The sequence below is a fragment of the Tamandua tetradactyla genome, chromosome 17, assembly GCF_023851605.1.
Source record: "Tamandua tetradactyla isolate mTamTet1 chromosome 17, mTamTet1.pri, whole genome shotgun sequence".
In the NCBI taxonomy this organism is placed as follows: domain Eukaryota; kingdom Metazoa; phylum Chordata; class Mammalia; order Pilosa; family Myrmecophagidae; genus Tamandua; species Tamandua tetradactyla.
The window spans coordinates 15085234-15111794 of record NC_135343.1 but is presented as its reverse complement, the minus strand read 5'-3'; the positions used below and the strand labels follow the sequence as shown (position 1 = coordinate 15111794).

At 36.6% G+C, this 26561-nt stretch overlaps 1 protein-coding gene across 9 annotated transcripts in view; it reads left to right on the top strand.

The window, feature by feature from the left end:
* The window catches only part of THADA (THADA armadillo repeat containing), a 456651-nt gene that overhangs the window by 118995 nt on the left and 311095 nt on the right, over positions 1–26561 (top strand). For 8 of the 9 annotated variants that reach the window (XM_077134100.1, XM_077134099.1, XM_077134098.1 and 5 more), the window contains exons 24-25: positions 13288–13401; positions 19548–19670. In XM_077134100.1, the coding sequence (XP_076990215.1) occupies positions 13288–13401; positions 19548–19670 (237 nt within the window). Of the gene's footprint in view, positions 1–11192; positions 11226–13287; positions 13402–19547; positions 19671–26561 lie in introns of those variants that run through there. The other variant, XM_077134104.1, reaches the window with a different exon arrangement.

The following is a 26561-nucleotide window of genomic DNA, read 5'->3' as shown; positions in this document are numbered from 1 at the left end:
TCTTTTTCCCATTTTGTAATTGGGTTGGCTGTCTTTTTGTTGTTGAGTTGAACAATCTCTTTATAAATTCTGGATACTAGACCTTTATCTGATATGTCATTTCCAAATATTGTCTCCCATTGTGTAGGCTGTCTTTCTACTTTCTTGATGAAGTTCTTTGATGCACAAAAGTGTTTAATTTTGAGGAGCTCCCATTTATTTATTTCTTTCTTCAGTGCTCTTGCTTTAGGTGTAAGGTCCATAAAACCGCCTCGACTTGTAAGTTTCATAAGATACTCCCTACATTTTCCTCTAAGTGTTTTATGGTCTTAGACCTAATGTTTAGATGATTGATCCATTTTGAGTTAACTTTTGTATGGGGTGTGAGATACGGGTCCTCTTTCATTCTTTTGCATATGGATATCCAGTTCTCTAGGCACCATTTATTGAAGAGACTGTTCTGTCCCAGGTGAATTGGCTTGACTGCCTTATCAAAGACCAAATGTCCATAGATGAGAGGGTCTATATCTGAGCACTCTATTCAATTCCATTGGTCGATATATCTATTTTTATGCCAATACCATGCTGTTTTGACCACTGTGGCTTCATAATATGCCTTAAAGTCCGGCAGCGCGATACCTCCAGCTTCGTTTTTTTTCCTCAAGATGTTTTTAGCAATTCGGGGCACCCTGCCCTTCCAGATAAATTTGCTTATTGGTTTTTCTATTTCTGAAAAATAAGTTGTTGGGATTTTGATTGGTATTGCATTGAATCTGTAAATCAGTTTAGGTAGGATTGACATCTTAACTATATTTAGTCTTCCAATCCATGAACACGGTATGCCCTTCCATCTATTTAGGTCTTCTGTGATTTCTTTTAGCAGTTTTTTGTAGTTTTCTTTGTATAGGTCTTCTGTCTCTTTAGTTAAATTTATTCCTAGGTATTTCATTCTTTTAGTTGCAATTGTAAATGGGATTCGTTTCTTGATTTCCCCCTCAGCTTGTCATTGCTAGTGTATAGAAACACTACAGATTTCTGAATGTTGATCTTGTAACCTGCTACTTTGCTGTACTCATTTATTAGCTGCAGTAGTTTTGTTGTGGATTTTTCTGGGTTTTCAACGTATAGGATCATGTCGTCTGCAAACAGTGATAGTTTTACTTCTTTCTTTCCAATTTTGATGCCTTGTATTTCTTTTTCTTGTCTTATTGCTCTGGCTAGAACCTCCAACACGATGTTGAATAATAGTGGTGATAATGGACATCCTTGTCTTGTTCCTGATCTTAGGAGGAAAGTTTTCAATTTTTCCCCATTGAGGATGATATTAGCTGTGGGTTTTTCATATATTCCCTCTATCATTTTAAGGAAGTTCCCTTTTGTTCCTATCCTTTGAAGTGTTTTCAACAGGAAAGGATGTTGAATCTTGTCAAATGCCTTCTCTGCATCAATTGAGATGATCATGTGATTTTTCTGCTTTGATTTGTTGATATGGTGTATTACATTAATTGATTTTCTTATGTTGAACTATCCTTGCATATCTGGGATGAATCCTACTTGGTCATGATGTATAATTCTTTTAATGTGTTGCTGGATTCGATTTGCTAGAATTTTGTTGAGGATTTTTGCATCTATATTCATTAGAGAGATTGGTCTGTAGTTTTCTTTTTTTGTAATATCTTTGCCTGGTTTTGGTATGAGGGTGATGTTGGCGTCATAGAATGAATTAGGTAGCTTTCCCTCCACTTTGAATTTTTTGAAGAGTTTGAGGAGAGTTGGTACTAATTCTTTCTGGAATGTTTGGTAGAATTCACATGTGAAGCCGTCTGGTCCTGGACTTTTCTTTTGGGGAAGCTTTTGAATGACTGATTCAATTTCTTTACTTGTGATTGGTTTGTTGAGGTCATCTGTTTCTTCTTGAGTCAAAGTTGGTTGTTCATGCCTTTCTAGGAACTTGTCCATTTCATCTACATTGTTGTATTTATTAGCGTAAAGTTGTTCATAGTATCCTGTTATTACCTCCTTTATTTCTGTGAGGTCAGTAGTTATGTCTCCTCTTCCATTTCTGATCTTATTTGTTTGCATCCTCTCTCTTCTTCTTTTTGTCAATCTTGCTAAGGGCCCATCAATCTTATTGATTTTCTCTATTGTTTTCATGTTCTCAATTTCATTTATTTCTGCTCTAATCTTTGTTATTCTTTCCTTTTGCTTGCTTTGGGGTCAGTTTTCTGTTTTTTATCCAGTTCTTCCAAGTGGACAGTTAATTCCTGAATTTTTGCCTTTTCTTCTTTTCTGATATAGGCATTTAGGGCAATAAATTTTCCTCTTAGCACTGCCTTTGCTGCATCCCATAGGTTTTGATATATTGTGTTTTCATTTTCATTCGCCTCGAGTTATTTACTAATTTCTCTTGTAATTTCTTCCTTGACCCACTCATTGTTTAAGAGTGTGTTGTTGAGCCTCCATGTATCTGTGAATTTTCTGGCACTTTGCCAACTATTGATTTCCAACTTCATTCCTTTATGATCCAAGAAAGTGTTGTGTATGATTTCTGTCTTTTTAAATTTGGTGAGACTCGCTTTGTGACCCAGCATATGGTCTATCTTTGAGAATGATCCATGAGCACTTGAGAAAAAGGTGTATCCTGCTGTTGTGGGGTGTAATGTCCTATAAATGTCTGTTAAGTCTAGCTCATTTTTTGTGTTATTCAAATTCTCTGTTTCTTTATTGATCCTCTGTCTAGATGTTCTGTCCATTGATGAGAGTGGCGAATTGAAGTCTCCAACTATTATGGTATATGTGTCTATTTCCCTTTTCAGTGATTGCAGTATATTCCTCACGTATTTTGGTGCATTCCGGTTCGGTGCATTAATATTTATGATTGTTACGTCTTCTTTTTTAATTGTTCCTTTGATTAGTAGATAGTGTCCTTCTTTGTCTCTTTTAACTGTTTTACATTTGAAGTCTAATTTGTTGGATATTAGTATGGCTACTCCTGCTCTTTTCTGGTTGTTATTTGCATGAAATATCTGTTCCCAACCTTTCACTTTCAACCTATGTTTATCTTTGGGTCTAAGATGTGTTTCCTGTAGACAGCATATAGAAGGATCCTGTTTTTTAATCCATTCTGCCAGTCTATGTCTTTTGATTGGGGAATTCAGTCCGTTAACATTTAGTGTTATTACTGTTTGGGTAATACTTTCCTCTACCATTTTACCTTTTGTATTATATATATCATATCTGATTTTCCTTCTTTCTACACTCTTCTCCATACCTCTCTCTTCTGTCTTTTCATATCTGACTCTAGTGCTCCCTTTAGTATTTCTTGCAGAGCTGGTCTCTTGGTCACAAATTCTCTCAGTGACTTTTTGTCTGAGAATGTTTTAATTTCTCCCTCATTTTTGAAGGATAATTTTGCTGGATATAGGAGTCTTGGTTGGCAGTTTTTCTCTTTTAGTAATTTAAATATATCATCCCACTGTCTTCTAACTTCCATGGTTTCTGCTGAGAAATCTACACATAGTCTTATTGGGTTTCCCTTGTATGTGATGGATTGTTTTTCTCTTGCTGCTTTCAAGATCCTCTCTTTCTCTTTGACCTCTGGCATTGTAACTAGTAAGTGTCTTGGAGAACGCCTATTTGGGTACATTCTCTTCGGGGTGCGCTGCACTTCTTGGATCTGTAATTTTAGGTTTTCATAAGGGTTGGGAAATTTTCAGTGATAATTTCTTCCATTGCTTTTCTCCTCCTTTTCCCTTCTCTTCTCCTTCTGGGACACCCACAACACGTATATTTGTGCGCTTCACATTATCATTCAATTCCCTGAACCCCTGCTCAAATTTTTCCATTCTTTTCCCGATAGTTTCTGTTTCTTTTTGGAATTCAGATGTTCCATCCTCCAGTTCACTAATTCTAGCCTCTGTCTCTTTAAATCTACCATTGTTAGGTTTCCATTGTTTTTTTCATCTCTTCTGCTATGTCTTTCAATCCCACAAGTTCTGTGATTTGTTTTTTTAGATTTTCCAATTCTTCTTTTTGTTGATCCCATGCCTTCTTCATGTCCTCCCTCAATTTATTGATTTGGTTTTTGAAGAGGTTTTCCGTTTTTGTTCGTATATTCAGAATTAGTTGTCTCAGCTCCTGTATCTCATTTGAGCTATTGGTTTGTTCCTTTGACTTGGCCATATCTTCAATTTTCCTGGTGTGATTTGTTATTTTCTGCTGGCATCTTGGCATTTAATCAGATTTCCCTGAGTGTGGGACCCAGCAGGTTGAAAGACTTTCCTGTGAAGTCTCTGGGCTCTGTTGTTCTTATCCTGCCCAGTATGTGGTGCTTGTCTGTCTGTGGGTCCCACCAGCAAAAGATGTTGTGGCTCCTTTAACTTTGGAAGACTCTCACTGCTGGGTGTGTGGTAGAGACAGAGGAAAGGTTGTAGGTTGGTTTTAATGGCTTCAAATTGTGAAGTCCTGGGATCTGAATTCCTTGAGGAGGGATTCCACCTGAGTTGCGTTTCACCCCTCCCGCGGGGAAGGTTCAGGTGGCCGAGAGCCCTGAAAGCAGCCTGTTTCTGCGTTTGGGGCAGTAGTAACCTATGTAATCGCAACGCTGAGCCCAGGTGCAACGAAGCCTCCATAGAAACAGCCACAGAAGGCTCTGTTTCTCCCCCTTTCCTCTTTTTCAGTTAGCCCAATGGGCGACTTCCGCGTTGATCAGTTTCGCCTGAGGTGGGGGCCTGTTTTTAGTAGTCAGAAGTTGTTCATTAATGCCACTATTGGTGTTAGGTTGGGCTCAGTCTCTACTAATGTTGGAGACTCTTTCCTTCCCTCCGGGAAGTCGCCTGTGGGAGAGGATCGCCAGCCACCGTTGCTTGGGGAACCGCTGTTCTGAGGCTCCCAGCCGGCCTGTGAAGCTGCGTGTGTGGAAGGAGCTGTGGTCACCGGCCACCGAGGCTTGGGGGACCACTGTTCCAAGGCTCCCAGCTGGGCCAGGAAGGCGCGCTTGGGGGAGGTTCGCCGGCCGCTGCGGCTTGGGGAAACACCGATCCAGAGCTCCCAGCCGGCCCGCGAAGCCGTGTGTGTGGAAGGGGCTCCAGTCGCCGGCCACCGCGGCTTGGGGAACCGCCGCTCCGAGGCTCCCAGCTCGCCCGGGGTGCCGCACGTGGGGGAGGGGCGCCAGCCACCGCAGCCCTGGGAACTTGATCCAAAGCTCCCAGGCAGCCCGGGAAGAAGGGAGGGAGGGGCTCCGGCTACCAGCCGCCGCAGCCCGGGGAAACGTGCGCCTCTCGGGGACCTCACCGCAGCGGAGTCTCTTAGCCGGTCCAGAATGGGGTATACTGTGTGTGTGGTCTCTGTCGTGGCTCTGGGAGCTGTTCTGTACTGTTTCTAGTTCTTTAGTAGTTGTTCTGGAGGAGAAACTAAGACCTGCGTGCCTTACTATGCCGCCATCTTCTCCGGAAGTCTCAGATGATCATGTTTTGTTTTGTTTCGTTTTTCCTTCATTCTGTAAATGTGATATACTGGGGTTTTTTTTTTTTTATTCTCTCTTGTTTTTTTTTGTTGTTGTTGTTTTCTATTTTGTTTATCTCCTTTCTGGTCTTTGCTAGTTCCTTCTTTCTGTTCAACTTGGGTTTAGTTTGCTCTTCTTTTTCTAGTTCTTCCAGTTTTGAGGTTAGGTTTCTCATTTGAAGTCTTTCTTCTTTTTTAATATAAGCATTTAGAGGTATAAATTTCCCTCTCAGCATTCCCTTCACTGTATCCCATAATTTTGGTATGTTGTATTTTCATTTTATTCACCTGAAATTATTTTCTAATTCTGATTCTAATCTCCTCTTTAAAACATTGGTTGTTTAAGAAAATGTTGTTTAATTTCCACATATTTGTGAATTTTCCCTTTCTCTCCCTCCTATTCTTTCTAGCTTCATTCCGCTGTGGTTAAAGAATATACATTGTGTGATTTCAATATTTCTTAATTTATTGAGTCTTGTTTTGTGACTCAATATATGGTCTATCCCAGAGAATGATCCATATGCACTCAAAAACAATATATATTCTTTTCTCGTCGGGTGCAGTGTTCTGTATATGTTTATTGGATGTGGTTGGTTTAGTGTATCATTCATGCCCTATACTTCCTTTTTGATTTTCTGAGTAGATTCACTAACCATTATTGAGAGTGGTATGTTGAAGTCTCCTACTGTTACTGTAGAACTATTAGCTTCTTCCTTCAAATACATGAAGTATTTGCTTCATGTATTTTGGGTTCTGCTGTTAGGTATGTATATAGTTATAATTGTTACATCTTCCTGTTTAATTGTCCCCTTTATCAGTATGTAATGACCATCTTTGTTCTCCATACCTGTTTTTGACTGAAACTCTATCTTATCTGATGTTAGTATAGCTACCCTTGCTCTCTTTTGGTTCCTATTTACATGGTATAGTTTTTTTCATTATTTTACTTTCAACATAATTGTATCTGTGACTTTAAGGTTAGTCTTACTTACAGACAGCAAATAGTTGGATCACCCTTTTTTATTCATGTTGTTGATCTCTGCCTTTTGACTGGAGAATTTAATCTATTTACATTTATAATCACTACTGATAATAATAGGATTTTTTTGTAGTTTGTGTAAGTCTTATGCCTTTTTGTCTTTTACTTCGCGAAAGCCTACTTTCGTATTTATTTGCTTTTTGGTATTTTACCATATGGTGTGCCTTTTCATTTCTGTTTGGATATATTTTTCGTATGTTTTCCTTGTGGTTACCATGGTATTAAAATTTAATTTTCTAAATATATAACAACCATATTTTTTTTGAAACCAACTTAACTTCAGTAATATGCACATATGCTTGTCCTGTACACCTTTGTCCTTGCACCGTTTTGTACTCGTTACCCCTTACTTACATCTTTGTACACCATACGTCCAAAAAGCTACATTTGACATTACTTTTTTTTTTGCATTTACATTTTAGTACCTATAGGAAGTAAGAAGTGGAGTTCATACCAAACAATACAATATTGACATTTGTAATTACCCAAATGATAACCTTTACTACAGATCTTTATTCTTTTATATTGCTTTCAACCACTGTCTAGTGTCCTTTTCTTTCAGTCTGAAGAACTTCCTTTAGCATTCCTTGTAGAACAGGTCTAGTGATGATGAACTCTCTCAGCTTTTGTTTATTTGAGAATGTCTTAATCGCCCCCTCATTTTTGAAAAAAGTATTTTCGGACATAAAATTCTTGGTTTGCAGTTGTTTTCCTTTCCTTTCCTTAACACACTGCGTTTGCCTCTATGTTTTTTGTTTAGAAATTGGTATTCAGTCTAATTGGGACTCCCTGGAGTATAATATGGTACTTTTTTGTTGTAACTCTCAGAACTCTCTTCCTGTCCTTGATTTGATAGTGTAATCAGTATATGATGGGGTATATTTTTCTTCATGTTTATTGTGTGTCAGTTATTGTGGTCTTGAGCTCTAGCAATTGTTTGTTTCCTTTTTAAAATTTTTATCTCTTTAGACTCTCTTATTGTTCATGCATTGTTCTTCTGATATCCTTTACTCCTTTCTCTGTACTTTTCTTCATTTCCTTGTGCATTTTGAAAATAAATTTTTAAAGGCTTTGTTTGGTATGTCTACATTCCTGTCTTCTTTGTTGGTGTTTTCTGTATTTTTATCCTCCTCTTTTCGATGGGCCATCATTTCCTGTCTCTTTGTCTTGTACTCTTTCATTGCTCACTGTACATGTCAATATTTTAAAATAGTAACTCTCTGATTTACTCCCTGCGATATCTGTTTTTTTGTTTGTTTATTTTGCAACCAGCTGGTGATAAGACAGAAAATCTCTTGAGCTTTAGCCCTCCTCTCAGGAAGGTCTGTCCAAGGCAAATGTTGTATGTAGGGTTTTCCCTGTATTTATTGCTTCTGTCTTATCCTGGGCTTTTGCTTGTTAGTTCTTTTGGAATCAAAAGATTTTTTGATTTACAGGAGTTTGGTTGTCCCCTTTGCATCGCTGGAACAGAGCTCTCTCTCCTAGGTGTTTGAGGTTGGCAGCTTTTATCTCAGACTGTCCGCCTCTATAGTTTTCACATTCCTTTTGTTGTCTTATGCTGCTTTTGACAATTATACACATTCTCAGAGATGGTCACCCTGGAGAGCACTTTCCCAAGTTAGGGCCAGGCACCCATGGTGAGGGTGCACACTGGCCCGGAAGCACCAGGGGGAAGGGGATTGTAACAGGCACCAGAATCTTTTCCAATTGTTTCCCAGAGCTGAGGTTTCCTGGTCTGCCCAACAAATGCAGCCCTTCAGCTAACTGTCTTCTGCAGCCCTGAGGAAATGCTTTGTCTTTAAATCTCCACCTCCTCTGCCTGATCCAGGCAGGGTTGAATCAGTGGCTGCCATTGCCTTGTTAAGGTGAGATTGAAACAATGGCTGCTGCTGCCTTTGTCCAGGGCAAGTTGAAATAACAGCTGCTGTCAGAACCATGACCCAGTGATCTAACTTCACTAATCCAACCTGTGATCAGCAATCGGCCATGCCCACCTCTGTTCTTGGAGAAGAGGTGTCCCGACCTGCAGGACAGTCAACGGGGTCCGCCACCTGCTGAGGGAAGAATGGCTATGGGACAGAGAGACGCAAGAAGGACAGCAAGACAGGATTCTGATCAAGCTGCAAATTTTATTAAGCAAGCCGGGTGTATATATACCGACTTGGGGAGGGAAGTAGGGTATGTGGAGCATTATGATAGGAGGGAGTTCGCGCTGGCGGGAAGGGCTGGTTAGATGGTTGGTGGGGAGTTCGCGCCGGCGGGAAGGTCCTGGCGGGAACCTATTTCGTGAAGAACCTTGTTGTACTATGTAGATGCCATTGTATCAGCCGGGGTGGCCATGTTGGCTCAATCGTCATCTTAGGTTAGCCTTTGGTCCCCAACAAAGAGGATTTTTATGTCCCTTTTCATCAGCCTTGAGCTAGCCAGGGACTGGATCCTCTTGTGAGGCCAGACCTAATGGAACCTTTGCTTAATTTGTTTCCATAGAGAGTGACCCACTCAGTTATGGGTGTGGCCTTTGGATTAGGTGGAGATGTGACTTTGCCTATTCAAGGTGGGTCTTGATTAGTTTACTGGAATCCTTTAAAAGGGGAAACATTTTGGAGAAACCTCAGATGCAGACACAGATGCAGATGTTTGGAAATGCAGAATCTTCAGGAGATGCCAGTTGCTTCAGAGCCAACATAGAAGTAGACATTTGGAGATGCTTGTAGTGCCAACAGAGAAAGCTTAGATGCAGATGTTTGGAAATGATGAAGCCCTAGGAGACACCAGGAGGTGGAGAGACAGCAGAAACTAGACAGGAAACAGAGCCCAGCAGATATTGCCATGTACCATTCCATGAAATGCTAAGCTAAGAGATGGAACCCACAGTTGTGCCCCCGAGCATTTAAGGCAGGACACACAGACACCTAAAGAGAAAGCCACAGGAATCAGATTGTAGAAGCTTTGGAACTGGGAACAGAGATCAGCAGATGCCAGCCACATGCCTTCCCATGTGACAGACATTGGCCTTTAGTGACTCAAAAATGTATCTTTCTCTGGATGCCTTAGATTGGACATTTTTATGGCCTTAGAAGTGTAAACTTGTAACTTAATAAATCCCCTTTATAAAAGCCAACCCCTTTCTGGTATATTATAGTACAGTAGTATTAGCAAATTGAAACCCAGTTTTTTACCCTGATTTATCAGTCTCTTCTTTCTGTTCTTCCCTAGATGCTGTATAGTGTTCTTTTGGCTTCTGGAATTTCAGAGTAATTGTTTCAGACAATTCCTGTGTGTTTAATAGTTGTTTTGGTAGAAGAAATGAGTTCTGGAGCTCCCTACACTGCCATCTTCCCTGCAAGTCCTTCGAGGTTGTGCTTCTTGGATATGTCTTTCATGAGTGTTAGGAAGTTGTCAGCCATTATTTCCTCAAATATTTTTTCTGCCCCTTCACATATTTGTGAACTTTCCATTTCTCTCTCTTTTATTGATTTGTACCTTCATTCCATTGAAATTGGAAAGATGCACTGTATGATTTCACCTAGCAAAAAGAGATAATTCAACAACAGAAAAAACTTTTAGCAGTCTTCGCAAATTTGCTCTGCATTTGTTGGTACTCAAAGTTCAGCCCTCCTATCACAATCAGCCTGAGGTGAATGTGAAGTGCTGTGTCTTCTCTGTCTTTTCTTAGTCTAAATTCTTGTTCTAGGCTTGTGCTTGATGGTGACCTTAGGAATTCCCCCGTTTACAATGAATGCCCTGTGTACTTCTTAAGAAATAGACTTTCGTCCTCTCCAGAGTATTCTGTTTTATGACTTAAAGCACATAATCCTTTGCCCAAGTTTGCTTCTCCTTAGTTATTTCTTATACTGCTTCAGCTGTCCAGAAGCTGCTTCTGCCTGTGGGGTAAGTTCTGAGAGGGCAAGTGTTCTAGTTTTTTAGCTACCAGAATATACCAGAAACGGATGGCTTTTAAAAAGGAGAATTTAATAAGATGCGAGTGTACAGTTCTAAGACTGAGAAGATGTCCCAATTAAGACAAGTCTATAGAAATGTCCAATCAAAGGCATCCAGGGAAAGATACCTTGGTTCAAGAAGGCTGATGAAGTTCAGGGTTTCTCTCTCAAGTGGAAGGGCACATGGTGAACACAGTCAGAGTTTCTCTCTCATCTGGAAAGGCACATGGTGAACACAGGGTTTCTCTCTCACCTGGAAGGGCATATGGTGAATGTGGTGTTATCTGCTAGCCTCTTCTCCTAGCTTCCTGTTTCATGAAGCTCCCAGGGAGGGATTTTCCTTCTTCATCTCCAAAGGTCTCTCTGGCTTGAGGGGCTCCACTTCTCATAGCTAGGTCATTCTCTGCTCTCTAAGAAATCCCTTTTTCTCCAAAATGTTTCCTCTTTTATAGGACTTCAGAAACTAATCAAGACCCACCCAAATGGGTGGTGACATGCCTCCAGCTAATCCAGTTTAACAACCACTCTTAATTAAATCACGTCTCCAGGGAGATGATCTGTTTACACTTTCAAACATTCAATACTGAATAGGGATTAAAAGAAACAGCTGCCTTTACAACTGAGGTTTCTTAATTTGACACTCACCCTGTTACTGCAACCCTTTAACTATTTTCCGGGGCTCTGAGGAAGATTCTGCTAACTTTTGCTCTTTGTTCAAACCTTTTCTTCAGAGAACAGCCCCTTGAAGCAAGTTTCATCTCCATGTGGGTCTCCTTCATGATTTTTTTATGGTAATGGGTACCAATTGCAGGGTTGCTGATTTGAAGCACCAAATCATCTGGGATTAGTGTTCCTGGGCAGATTTTGATGACTCAGAAATTAATTTCTGTATGCTTTGACCTCTCCTGGTTCTGTGTGATTCATTTTTCTGCCTGTAATTTGTTCTTATCCTCCTGTGTTTATGCCTCATTCATCTTTCTGAGGACACATGGTAAGGCAACAAATAGTAAGGTCTTGTGGTGTGTTCTGAGCTGTGTCCTTATTAGTTTTTCAACTAATGACAAATATTGGTCATAGTGGTAGAGCAAACAGGAGATGTATTTTCTTGCCACATCTTTCATAAGAGGATCATAACTATGTCCAGTGTTTTGAGGAAAATGAAGTCATGGCTCTCAGAAGACACTGCAGTAACTACATGCTGCTTTCTTTTAAATTTAAAGAAAGTCTAAATAATTATAACAACCTGCCCAGAGAGAATCGATATTTCTTTTAGTATAACTTACCAGTGAAGTTATATACTATGTTGTGGTGAAAATCCCTCCTTCTTAATAGCTATGGAGAAAAACTGCCTACTTTTGAGTAGATAGGCACAAACATATTTTTTTAAACTTGACTTTAAGCAAATAATATATGCTTAGTAGAAATTTATTTTAAACCTAATCATTTCTTGTGTGTCCTTTTGCCCCCTCCCTTATGGATTATAAGTGCTTCAGAAGAAGATAGGTAGATCGAAAGTTCCTTGGGTGCTAGTAGCTGTGTATGAAAAGCAGATACAGACAAATGGAGTCTTAGAATGTGACTTAAAGTGCTTTTTTTTAAACAGCTTCTTTTGATATAATTCACATCCTGTACATTTAAAGTGTACAATTAATTGGTTTGTAGAATATTCACAGAGCAATGTAAGCATCACCAAAACCTGATTTTAGAATGTTACCTCCCAAAGAATTTCATACCCACTCGCAGTCAATAACCCTTCCCCCAACCTCGGCTATTCTGAACCCTAGGTACCCATTAATCTATTTTTTTGTCTGTGGATTTGCCTATCTTGGACATTTCATATAAATGGAATCATATAATATGTGGTTTTTTTGTGACTGGCTCTTTTTACTTAGCATAATGTTTTCAGTGTTCCTCTGTAGCATGTATGAATATTTCAGTCCTTTTTATGACCTTAGATGGTTTTGGTATCCTTTTTTTATTTGTTTTATATATGTTAATTGGATAATAGGAAAGTGCTAGACCCAAAGTAAATAGACTGCTCCTTAAAAGTTCAAATACAGGACTGTTTTGGAATTTGTAGTATTTCCTTTTGTTTTTTTGACTTGGGCAGGCTCAAAAACTCGAACCTGGGTCTCCAGCGTGGCAGGCCAGAACTCTGCCACTGAGCCTCCATTGCCTACCCTGTAGTATTTCCTTTTATCCCATGGAGTTTTGAATGTTACAGATTGATTGTTCTTCCAGGTACAGATGCTTTACCAAAGGAGAATTCAATAACTGATCAGTTCCCAGAGAAGTTAAAAAATCTTAGGAAAAATTTAATCCAGATGGGTTTTGCTTGTTTGTTTTTTAAGAAAAGACAATTTTAATTTTCTTGGTCTATAAATTTGTTACTAAAACTGCTTTGATTATTGTATATGAAATCTACTACACATTTATGGTCCTTAAAGAGTTCTCAACAAGAGCCGTTTCTCAGCTGCTTAGAATTATGTAATTAACGCAATGAACAAACTGGAAATAGCCCTAGAAATCATAAAGTTTCACGTTCATCATCTAAATTTTACAGATGTTAAGCAACCTACCTAAGACTGCATTGTTTGCCTTATCACCACATGCTTATATAAAAAGGTTTTTGCATTTTGGGATTGATTCTGGAAAACAGCAAATAGATGTATATAAAAGAATAGCCCTGGGTGGGCCATAGTGGCTCAACAGGCAGAGTTCTCACCTGCCATGCTGGACACCCAGGTTCAATTCCTGGTGCCTGCCCATGCAAAAAAAAAAAAAAAAAAGAATAGCCCTGTTAATTTTCACCTTGTTTTTCTGTAGGCATTGTTGGCATCTGAATCAAAGAAGAGCAAAATGGATTTGCTGAAAATAACAATGAGAGAGTTAATCTCATTGTCTGGGCCTACAGATGACTCCAAGAGCACAGTTCCCCAGGTAATAAATAATGCAAGTACATAAACTCTGGTAGGAAGGCCATGGTTTAAAATTTTTGCTGTACTTTTTAAACCTAAAAAAAAAACAACAAACTGCTAAATATGTACAATTCATTTTCATAGAACTCTTGAAAATAGGACAAACATTCGAAGATTGTTGCGATTTTTATTGTTGTTATCTGTCCTGTTTACAAAATAAATGATTTCTTGAGTTGATATATTTTGATCAAAATGAGCTATTTTAAATTTCTGATGAAACATCCAACTTAAATATTTTTTAATATTACTATTGCATCTAAAAATGTATTCACTTTAGAATTTCATGTGTACTTTTTAAAACTTTTTTATTGTAAAATATAACATATATAAAAGCAAAGAAAAAAAAGCAATAATTTTGAAAGCCCACTTAAATACGTAGTTACAGAACAGTTTTCAGTTAATAAGTGTTCCTATTTCTCCACATCCTCTCTGCCATTTGTAGTTTTCTATTTGTTTACTTTAATAATAGCCATTTTTATAGGTGTGCAGTGTTACCTCATTGTCAACTTGATTTCATTTCCCTTATAGCTAATGAAAATGAGCATCTCTTCATGTGCTTTTTAGCAATCTGTATTTGCTCTTCAGAAAAATCTCAGTTCATATCCTCTGCACATTTTATAATTGGGTTGTTTGTTCTCTTGATATTGAGCTGTATAGTTTCTTTATGTACACAGGATATCAAATTCCAATATATGATTTCCAAATATTTTCTCCCATTGAATTGGCTGTCTCTTCACCTTTTAAACAAAGTCCTTTGAGGCGCGAAGCTCTTGATCCTAAAGAGTTCCCTTTTGTCTATTTTTTCTTTCACTGCTTGTGGTGTAGGTGTAAAGTTTGAGAAGCTACCTCCTATTATTAGATCTTGAACACGTTTCCCTGCATTTTCTTCTAGAAGTTTTATGGTACTGGCTCCTATGTTTAGGTCTTTAATCCATTTTGAATTAATTTTTTTAAAAATTACGGTGTTAGGGGTCCTCATTCTCTCTCTCTCTCTCTCTCTCTCTCTCTCTCTCTCTCTCTCTCTCTCTCACTCTGGAATGACTATTCTGTAGATTTGGGGGCATTATTGAAGATCAGTTGTCCATATACTTGATCTACCTCTGCACTCCCCATTGGTTGATACTTCTGTCTTTGTGCCAGTACCATGCTATTTTGACCACTGTGGCTTAATGGTAAGCTTTAAAGTCAGAAAGTGATAGTCCTCCCACTTTACTCTTTTTTTAGGATATGTTTAGTTATTCAGGGTCTCTTTCCCTACCTAATAAATTTGATAACCGGCTTTTCCAGGTCTTCAGAATAGGATATTGGGATTTTTATTGGTAATGCATTGAATCTACAGAGATAAATTTGGGTAGAATTGATATGTTAATGACATTCAACCTTCCTGTCCATGAGCATAGAATGTCTTCCCTCTATTTATGTCATTTTTTATTTCTTTTAACAATTTTTTATAATTTTCTGTGTACAAGGCCTTGATATTCCTGGTTAGGCTTATGCATAGATACCTGATTCTTTTGGTCAGTATTTTGAATGGAATTTTTTCCTTAAGTGTTTCTTCAGATAGGTCATTGCTTATGCATAGAAACATTACTGATTTTTTACATTAATCTTGTATCCTGCCACTTTGCTGAATTCGTTTATTCGTTCAAGTTGCTTCGTCGTAGATTTCTCATAGTTTTCTAAGTATAGGATCATGTCATCTGCAAATAATCAAAGTTTTACTTTTTCCTTTCCTATTTGGATGTCTTTTTTTCTTTCTCCTAATTGCTCCAGCTATGATTTCTAGTACAATGTTGAATAATAGCGGTATCAATGGGTATTCTTGTCTCATTTCCAAACTTATGGGGAAATGCTTTCAGTCTCTCACTGTTAAGTATGATGCTGGCTATGAGTTTTTCATATATGCCCTTTATGATATTGAGAAAGTTTCCTTCGATTCCTACCTTTCAGTGTTTTTATCAGGCCAGGATGTTGTATTTTGTTGAATGGTTTTTCACCATCAGTCGATATGTAATTTTTCCCTTTCGATTTGTTAATATGCTGCATCAGTTGATTGATTTTCTTGTGTTGAACTGTTCTTACCTTCGTGGTATAAACCCCACTTGGTCATGACGTATAATTCTTTTAATGTGTCATTGGGTTCAATTTGCTAGTATTTTGTTAAGAATTTTAGGTCTGTCATTTCCCAGTTCTTGCATCTTTATCTGGTTTTGGTAGCAGAGTGATAATAGCTTCATAAAATGAGTTAAGTAGCACTCTGTTTACCTCAAATTTTTGGAAGAATTTGTGCAATATTGGTGTCAGTTCTTTTTGGAATGTTTGATGAATTTCCCCTGTAAAGCCATTCTGAACCTGGGTTTTATTTTGTAGAAAGAACTTTAATGACTGATTGCATCTTTTTACTTGTAATTGTTTTGATGAGATCTTCCATTTCTTCTTTAGTCATTATAGGTAATTTGTGTTTCTTGGAATTTGTCCATTTCATCCAAGTTGTCTAGTTTGTTGGCATGAAACTGTTCATAATATTCTGTTATGATTTTTTACAGTTTCTTCATGATCTGTGGTAACAATCTCCCTCTCATTTCTGATTTTTTTTTTCTTTTGTCCTCTCTCTCTTTTATTTGTTGGTCTGGCTAGTGGTCCATCAATTTTATTAATCTTCTCAAAGAACCAATTTGGTTTTATTGTTTTTTTTTCTAATGTTTTATTGTTTTCCAGTTGGTTTATCTCTGCTTTAATCTTTGAATTTCTCTTCTTTTATTTGCTTTAGGATTAGTTTGCTGTTCTTTTTCTAAATTCTCCAGATAAGTAGTTGAGTCCTCAACTATTTGCTCATTCTTTTTTGTTCTTTAATATAGGCATTTATGGCAATAAATTTCCCTCTCAGCACTGCGTTTGCTACATCCCGTAAATTTTCATATGTTGCATTCTCATTATCATTCGTTTCTAGATATTTACCAGTTTCTCTAGCAATTTCTTCCTTGACCCATTGATTATTTAAGAGTGTGTTGTTTAATCTCCATATATTTGTGAAAGCTCTGTCTGGTTGTTCTATCAGATTGGTATTTTAAAAAATGTATTGTTTGTTGCTGGTATAAGGAATGTAAGCAATTTTTTTATGTGAAATTTAAAAATTCTTTTTTAATTTGGTTTCAGAACTCTTCCCCTGCCCCAGTTTTCCCTATTATTAATGCTTTGCATTGGTGTGATACGTTTGTTACAATTGATGAAACAATATTATTATATTTATACTGTTAACTGTAGTTCATAGTTTGCATTAGTGTTTACTGTTTGAACTGTACATTTTTATGGTTTCTTCCAAAATTTTTATTCTGGTAACATACATGCAGTTGATTTTTTTAATGTTGTTTTATTATATTCAGCAACTTCCCTTAACAGCTCTAATATAACTAATGATTTGTCTGTACATTTGGGGTAGATTTTCTTTGTAGATAAGAATAGCTTCTGTAAATAATGCTAATTTTGTTTTATACTTTATTTTTAAAAATTAGAAAAAAATCTTATTCTGCTGGCTGGAACTTCCAGTACATTGTGCATAGAAAAGGAGATAGCAAGCTTCCTTAGGTTGTTTCTCATATTTGCTGTAGTGTTATCTACCCTTTATCTCATTAAGGAAATTGAATTTTCTTTAATGTTTTTCTCCATTTATTGAGATAAATGTGTTTTCTTCTAGAATTTGTAACTATGGTGTGTTATATTTTTTAATGTAGTACTGTATTTGCATACTGAGAATGAACCCAGCTTTGATAGGAAATTTTCTATTTTTTTTTGTACATGCTTGGCTCACTTTAAAAAATAAAAAAAAGTTTTTCGTGTATTTTCAGTAAGTTCATAAGTGTGATTAGTCTGTGGTTTTCCTTTGTCATGCTGTCCTGTTTTTTCAATGTATATATTCTTATTGAATTATAGCATGCATTCTGAGTAGTATACAAATCATATGTGTACCTCTATAAAGTTTCACAAAGTCAGTACACTTGTGTAATGAGCAAGAAACAGAATTTATCTAGTACCAAAAATCCCCTCGTGCTCTCCCATTCACCACCCTCAGCCATGGGTAAAAACTAGCCTAACTTCTAAAACTTTTGTTTTAGTTTTACCTGCTTTTGACTTTCATATATGAAAACATACAATATGTCAACCAAATAGTTTATGATATTTGACTGTATTGCCATATATAGTTGTAGTTTATCTGTTATCATTGCTGTATTATATTGTACAATATTTGGCCATTCTACTGTTGATAAATATATGGGTAGCTTTAAATATGGAAATTATTAAGAATATTCTTGTACATACTTGATGTTGAACATATATATGCATTTTCTGTCTAGTAATATAGCTAGGAGTGATCCTAGTGTGTATGTAGCTCTAGTAGCTACTAACGTTTTTCCAAAGTAATTGTACTTACCCTGTTTTCATAACCAGGTTGTACTAGATTCATAAAATACGTTTGGAGTTTTCTCTTCTTTAAACAATTTATATAAGATTGGGATTCTCTGTTGTTTGAATGTTTAGTAGAATTTATCTATAAATTATTATAAATACAGGTATCAAAGCAATCATGAACATATTTTTCATACTGCTAGTAGTCAGCACTCATAGTACTTCAAAAATTAATACTTCAAACAATTTAAACTGCAGCTCTTTAATTAAATAAATGGATAAAGCATGCCATGTATGTTTTTGCTTCTTGAAATTAGTTTTCAGACACATATCCCATTTCTTGTCATGTTTTCATCTTATAAACTTGAATTCTACTTTGAGTATTCCAGGTTTATGCTTAAATGACAGTACCTTGATAAAAGAAAAAAAGAATTGTTGTACATTTTTTCTCCTGTTATCTGAAAACTTAATGGGTGTACACATATTAATATATTCTTACGAATGTTCAGGTGATGTTTACCACCTGGGATCCTTTTACTTAATGTGTGGCTATTTTGCGTTGTGATACTTAATCAAGATACTAACATGATTAGAAGGTTGTTGATTTAAGACAAATTTGAGAGCCACTAAAATTAATTGTTGTATATTTGTCCTTCTGGTGGCTGTGGAAGCTTCATATTTTCTTTGGGCATCATTAGACGTTTTAGCTTTTTTTTTTTTTTTTTTACATGGGCGGTTACCAGAAACTGAACCAGGGTCTCTGGAATGGCAGGCGAGAAGTCTGCCTGCTGAGCCCCGTGGCCCGCCCTAGATGTCTTAGCTCTTGAGATACAACTTTAATGCTATATGAATTTCGCCATTTTGCTAACACTGGTATGCTTTGTGCTACCACCATTCCACTGGAATTATTTATTCCATTCATATTATTTTTTGTTACAATTCTAACTGATGAGGGAGTTTCTGGGTATTTAGGTCCACATTCTACTTTCAGGCTATATATTCTGTTTCGTAATTTGTCCTTGGTGGCCCAATAATCATGCCTGTCCACTTTGTAAATGTCATATCTTCATCATCTTTCAGGCTCCAGCTGACAGTATCATCGCCTACTCCTTTTTATCCTTCTTTAAGTTCTTCCAACAAGCGAAAATTATGAGGAACTTTATACATCTATGGAGGCTTCCCCTCCAGCCCAGTGCTGAAGTCATTTTTAAAAAGAAACATGCCAGGGGTACAAGAGTAGTTCAGTGGCAGAATTCTCACCTGCCATGTGGGAGACTCGGGTTTGATTCCCGGCACATACACTTCCCAAACAAACAAATGAAAAATCAAATAAACAGAAATTGAGCAAGTGGTGCTGCAATAAGGGGATACTCACTTGGAAAAAGAACGACCTCCACCATATAGCATACAAAAAGAAAAATGAATAAATAAATATTCCATGTGTGCTTGAAAAGAATGTGTTATTTCTATTAGTTTGGTGCTGGATTCTGCATATTTCCATTGGGTCAAGCTTTTTGTTGATTGTTTACATCTTACTAACTTTTAAAATTTTAGTTTATCAGTTATTGGGAGTTCATTTGTGGATGGTATGGTTGTTCTTGTAATTCTATAATTTTTTGTTTAGAGGCCACACTATTGGATATGTGCAGATTTATAGTTACTGTGTTTTTCAGCACATAACTAATACTGAACTATTTGTTCTAGGTTCATGCTTTAAACATCCTGAGAGCCTTGTTCAGAGATACACGTCTGGGAGAAAATGTTATTCCTTATGTTGCTGATGGAGCTAAGGTTGCAATTCTGGGCTTTACATCCCCAGTCTGGGCAGTAAGTGCTTTTGTCATTTTTTTTCACTGACTTAATTATGCTTCTTAGTAGGCTGTAATAAATGAACCTTTCACTTGATGGTAAAAAAAAAAAGTACATACTGCATTGTATCAAGCATTTTCATTAAGGGAAAAATATCCTTGGATCAAGTTACATTGCGACTCTTGGTATCTTATAATTTCCTGGCTTATAAGCCATAATGCTATTTTCTCATTTTAGTGGCTGCTTTAAAATTTATTACAATATATCTTTAACTTATTCAGTCTACCCCTAAGTGATACACCATTTTGTATAATGTATAAGAACCTAATGATAGTGTACTTCTATTTCTCTATTCCCACTATTTGTACTATTATTTGTCATACATTTCACTTTTACATATGTTTTAAACCCATAGTTATGTTTGTTTAAACATTTAATTATCTTTTGATGAAAATTAAACAATGATTTTTTTTTTTAATCTTATATATTTGCCCATGTAGTTACCTTCAAAGTGGTACATATACTTCCATGTTTCCTTCTGGTGTCATTTTCCTTCTGCCTGAAAAATTTCCTTAAACTTATTTCCTGTATTGATCTTTTCATGACATATTAATTTCACTGTTGTGTGCCTTGGAAAAGTCTTTATTTTGCCTTCATTTTGAATTGTATTTTCTCTGTGTATAGGTTTCTTGGTTGACAATATTTTTCTTTCAGTACTTCATAGCTGTTCTATTGCCTTCTTGCTTGCATTGTTTCTGTTGAAACATCTGCTGTCATCCTTGGCTTTGTTTCTCTGATGTAACTTGTTTTCTTTTCCTCTCACTACTTTTTAGGATGTTCTCTTTTTCGTTAGATTTTAGCAATTTGATTATGATGCACCCTGGTATCATTTTCTTCGTGTTTCTTGTGCTCAGAGTTTATAGGGCTTCTTGTATTTGTGGACTCATAATTTTCATAAAATTTGGAAAAATATGGGGCCATTAGTTCTTCAAATATTTTTTTTCCTCCCCTCCTTTGGCATCTTCAATTACTTGTATATTAGACTACTTAAAATTTTCCCACAGTTCACTTATGCGTTCTTGTTGTTGTTGTGTATTAGGCTGCTTGAAATTTTCCACGGCCCACTTTGCTGTGTTGTCATTCTCTTCCTCCTCTCTCCTCCTCTTTTCCTCTCCTCCCCTTCTTTCTTATTCCCTCTACTTTTTTTCCCCTCCTTTCTCCCTTCTTCTTTCCTGCATTTAATTTTGAATAGTTTCTATTACTGTGTCTGAAATGTGCCTACTCTTTTCTTCTGCAATGTACATTGTGCTGTAAATCCTATCCAGGGTATTTTTCATCTTACCTGTGTAGTTTCTATCACTAAACTTCAGTATAGATCTTTTTAATATCTTCCATATCTTTAACTTTATGATAACTGTTTTCATATCCTTGTTGTTAATTCTAACACCTCTGCTGGTTCTTGGTCAGTTTTGATGATTGATTTTCTCATTATGGGTCATATTTTTCTGCTTCATTACATGCCTGGTTACTTTTTTGTTTCTAAGCAAAATGCCAATTAAAATAATATTCTTGGGTTAATGGGTGGTTCAGTGGTAGAATGCTCGCCTTCCATGAGGGAGACCCAGGCTCAGTTCCAGGACCAAGTACCAAAAAAAAAGCAAACAAAACAAAAATAAATAAATAAAATACTTTATTTTCATCATAGAAACTTGGATGAGAAGAATATATCAAGTACCATACTAATTCATTTTACATTATACCTAATGTACTGATCTTAGTAGTATCTCTTGGAACTGAATCATTTTCAAAAGCAACTATATCGGTCAATACCAATTTTCAAATACATAGAAACACTAATGTAACAATGCAGGAGATTTCAGAACAAAATCACCTAATTCCCTAAGATTTAACTCATATTCCTTTTATCCCTTTGACATATTTTCGTTTTAGTATTGTCAGATAAATCATATGAATTTGGCTTGATGTTAATATTTGGGAGTCAGATACCTCTCTCTCTTCTTAGAACCAATATCCAGTTTGCACAGAACCTCAAAACTCACCCTAAACAGTCATATCAGCATACAATAAAATGCAATGACTCTTTTGTGACAGTAATGTATTGGGGAGGTATATCCCTTTTGGAAGTGCTGGTACTTTAGGTATCCCTGTTCTAGTTCTTCCAACTTTCCTTTATTACAGATAGGCCTAACATATTATGCAGGATTGGATTTCATTATACACATTCACTTATGCTTTTTTAAATATATATATTTGCTTATTTATTTTTTAACTCTTTTATTGTGCAAAAATAACATATATACAAAAAAAAAGCAATAAATTTCCAAGTACATTTTAACAACTAGTTATACAATGGATTTTAAAGTTTGGTATGGGTTATAGTTCCATGATTTTTCATTTTTTCTTCCAGCTGCTCCAAGACATTGGAGACCAAAAGAAATATCAGTATATTGATGCAACAGTCATATTCATTTATTAACTCCTATCTTCTCTATTTTATTCCTCCTACTCTTTTTCTTTTTTTTGAAAAATAATATTTATACAAAAAAGCAATAGATTTCAAAGTACATTGCAACAATTAGTTGTAGAACAGATTTCAGAGTTTGATATTGTGTTACAATTCCACAATTTTAGGTTTTTATTTCTAGCTGCTCTGAGGTACTGGAAACTAAAAGAAATATCAGTATACTGATTCAGCATTCATACTCATTTGTTAAAACTGAACTTCTCTGTATAATCCCACCATCACCTTTGATCTTTCTCTCACTCTTTAGGGGTATTTAGGCCCTGGCCATTCTAGTATTTTCATGTTGGAAGGAGCTATTGATAATAATGGGATGGGGGATGGAACTAGTTGATGTTCTGGAAAGGCTGGTTCCTCTGCATGTCAGGAGTTATCTGATCCTGGAACCCATATGGAGGTTGTAGGTTTCTGGAAAGTTGCCCTAGTGCATGGAACCTTTGTAGAATCTTATATAATGCCCTAGGTATTCTTTAGGATTGACAGGAATGCCCGGCAACTTTTGCTTTCTTTCTTTTTTATATTGTGAAATATAACATATACAAAAAAAGCAATAAATTTCCAAGCACATTTTAACAAGCAGTTATAGAACAGATTTCACAGTTTGGTATGGGTTACAGTTCTAGAATTTCAGATTTTTCCTTCTAACTTCTCCGAGACACTGAAGACTAAAAGAAATATTAATATAATGATTCAGCAGTTCTACTCATTTGCTAAATCCTATCTTCTCTGTTATAACTCCTTTAGTCCTTTTCCCAATTTTTAGGTTATTTGGGCTATGCCTATTCTAACTTTTTTCATGTTGAAAAGGAGTGTCAACTTTATAGAATAGAGGGATGTAACTAGTTAATATTCTTGGAGAGGTTGGCCTCTGGGTTTCTGGACGTATCTGGTATAGGAACCATCTAAAGGTTATAGGTTTCTGGAAAGTAAACTTAGTGCATGAAACTTTTGTAGAATCTCATATGCAGCCCTAAGTGTTCTTTAGGGTTAACGAATGATGTTGGCTGGGGTTTGGCAAACTGTGGCAATTAGCAATATCTAGCTGAAGCTTGCATAAGAGTAGGCTTCAAAATAGCCTCTTGACTCTGTTCAAACTCTCTGAGCCACCATTTCTTTTTCCCTTTTGGCCAAAAGGCGTGTTGATCACATGATGCCAGGGATGCTTGGTAACTTTTTACTGGACACCACACATTGTGAACTTTCCCTTGTTGGGTGCTGGATATTTTTGTTTTGCTATAAACATTCTTGAACTTCGTGCTAGGACATGATAAGTTACTTAGGAACAGTTTGATCTTTTTGAGTTTAATTAAAACATTTTTAGGCCAGTCCGGAGTAGAGTTTATTGTAGGAATAATTATTCCACCTTATGGAGTCAAGATTCTTCTGTGTATTCTACCCAATTCCCTGTGGACTATGAGATTTTTCCATTCTGGCTTGTAGGCATGCATACTATTCCCAATCCTGTGTGGGAGGGGTAGGGCTCTCTAATCCTTTCAGGTGTTTTTTAACCCAAACCTTGTAGTTTCTTTACATGCATGTGCTGATCAGTACTCAACTCAATTCAGTGGCTTGGAAATTTCATAAATCAGGAAGCCACAGCAATTGTAGCGCTTACCCCTTTTGTTTCTCATCTCTCAGACATCGCTGTCCTTCATTGCTTTATGTGCAGTATCTTGAAAACAGTTGTTTCAAGTATTTTGCCTTTTTTTTTTCAGTTGTTTCAGTTAGGAGAGTAAATCCTCTCCCTGTGTTCTAGTCTGCTAAGCTGTGGAAGCAGATACCATAAAATGCACTGGCTTTTAAAAATGAGAGTTTATTAGCTTTCAAGCTGACAGTTTTGAGTCTGAGAGAAATGTTCAAATCAGGTCATCATCAGGCAATGCTTTCTCTCTGAAGAATGGCGCCAGTGATACTGGACTCCTGCCACATGGCAAGGCAGATGGCAGCATCTGCTGACCTCTTTCTTGTCTTCCAGGTTTTGTTGTTTTCAGGTTTTTGCTTCTGTGGCCTTTTCTCTTTTTGTCTGAATCACATTCTCTCATAAAGGACTTCAGTGAAACGATTAAGATCCACTCTGAGTGAGTGAATCACATCTTCAGATCCTTCTTGCCAAAAGAGCCTCCTTACAGTGGGTCCACACCCAGGGGAATGGGTTAACTTGAACAGTATAGCTTTCTGGGGTGCATACAGCTTCAGACTCTTCCTGCTTGTTGGCTGGAAGCAGAAGTTTAATTCTTAGTATCTTAATGTGTCTGATATTTTTTTTGTGAGGGCTGCAAATATACTCTATCAAAAGCTGAAAAAATGAACACTCATAAAATGTTAAAATGTAAGGTTTATTATTGAATCTCTCTTTTTTCCCCATTATGATCACTGTCTGGAATCCTTTTAATTCTCATTAAATTTTTTATTTAAAGAACTCTAAAGTTAGTGGGAAATACTCAATACAATAGTGAGTCTGAGAAAGAAAGTCTTTAATTTGAAGTCTTTTCTCATGATTAAGAGAAAAGTGCTATGGTTTGTTTTCCCATCTCATTGTGTCTTCTAGAATGAATGCATATAACCTGTGGTTTGTAGATACTTGAAGTGTTACTTAAAAAAAAAAAGAAAGAAACTGTTAAAGGGAGTGAAATAAAGAAGTGAGTGTTACCTATAGAGTGGGTGTTTACTAGAAAGGCAGGCTTTACAGTTAGGAAGCTGTCAAGCCATTTCATACCTCTGATTAAGAGGCTTAATCAGAGGCTCACCACAGAGGTTATTTTATTGTAGTGGTGGCCAGGGCACAGACTCCCATGTGAAGAAAAATCCTCAAGGTTGCCAACTCCTGCCAGGAAAATTGGGCATCTTCCTGTAAGAGATATAAGCTTCTGAAATTCTGTCTAGGACCATTGCATAACTATCATTGAGGACATAGTGTTTACCTTTTGCATTTACAGGAAACAGAGCAATACCTGTGTACTGTCAGCAGAGTCGTAGAAGGAATGTGGCTTGGCCATCAAGAAAACTAGAGATCATAAAACTGATTGCCAGAAGTATTAGTATTGTTTTCTTCAAGCTAGTAATTCAAGCTGAACAAAGAAATGTTCTCTGTGAAAGTGGTTTCAGAGAGTGACACCTGATGAGCTTTCCAACTTTTTAACAAAACTGAAAGTTCAGAAATGGGTGAGATTAATTTTTTTAAAAATCATCTTTGATAATGTAGAAATTTTGAAAATACAGAAAAATTTAAAAAGAAAAGTAAAAATCAGCTATTAAACCACCACATAGCTAATTATTAGCTAATAAATGCTAATCATTATTAGCATTCTGATACATTGCCTCTGTTTTTCTGGCTTGGGTTTATAAGGAAGTCTTCATTTTATAAAACAATTCACCACAGCATTACTATTAAAATAATTTAAAGGTTGATTTTTTTTTCTTAGGGCATGTAAACTATGGTTTGATTTACAGAAACTTAATTTGCACACATCTTAGGAATATATCTTGTGCTTAAAACTGGCTTTGTCTGTCCTTTGACTTATTTTTCTTCTTGATTAGAGAGAGAGGAAAAAAACAAAATGGGTTTAATTTTAATTATGCAGTAAGAGGACTTTTAAAGGAAACATTTATGTGTGTAATTTATTTTATTTTTACAAATTCCTCTACCTTTTTTGTTGAAAAATCTCTTATCTTTGCCACCTATTAGATATTTTTATAATACTGGGACATTGTTGTTTTTAACATATTAGCCATTAATATCATGGTCATTAATATCATATCATTCAACTAATGTATGTTTAGGGCATGCCTACTTTGCTGCAGGCAATATACTAAGCACTGGGAATGCAAAGATAAATAAGTCAGTTGTAATGATGGCTGCTTTATTGAATACTTTCCATGTGCTTGGCATCATTTACATTGATTATCTTTCTCATTTATTGCTCAGAACAACCCTACAAGGTAGACACTATTATAATCTACTTATAGATAAGGAAAACAAAGCTTAAAGAGGTCACATAACTGTGTAAGGACACAAAACTGTATCTGTCCAACTCCAGAATCCATTCTACTATAAAGGAAAATTGGGGGTTTTGGAAATATAGAGGAGGGATATTTTACCTACCTCGTAGGGTTTTGGCCCTGCTTTCCTACAGCTAAAGAAGTTAAAGCTTGGTGCTAAGGTTTTATTGGGTGGTATAAACCCAAAGCTACAAGAGTGAAGGGAAAACTCCTTGGAAGTGAAGGAAGAAAAGAGGAAAGATGTTACCAAGCTGGCCTTGGCTTTGTGGGGAAAATTGAGCTGGTTGTCTGGTCACCTAGTACATCCTCTCTTCAGCCCATCTGATACTACTACCTTTTGAAACAGTCCTGTTTCCTGTCATTTATTA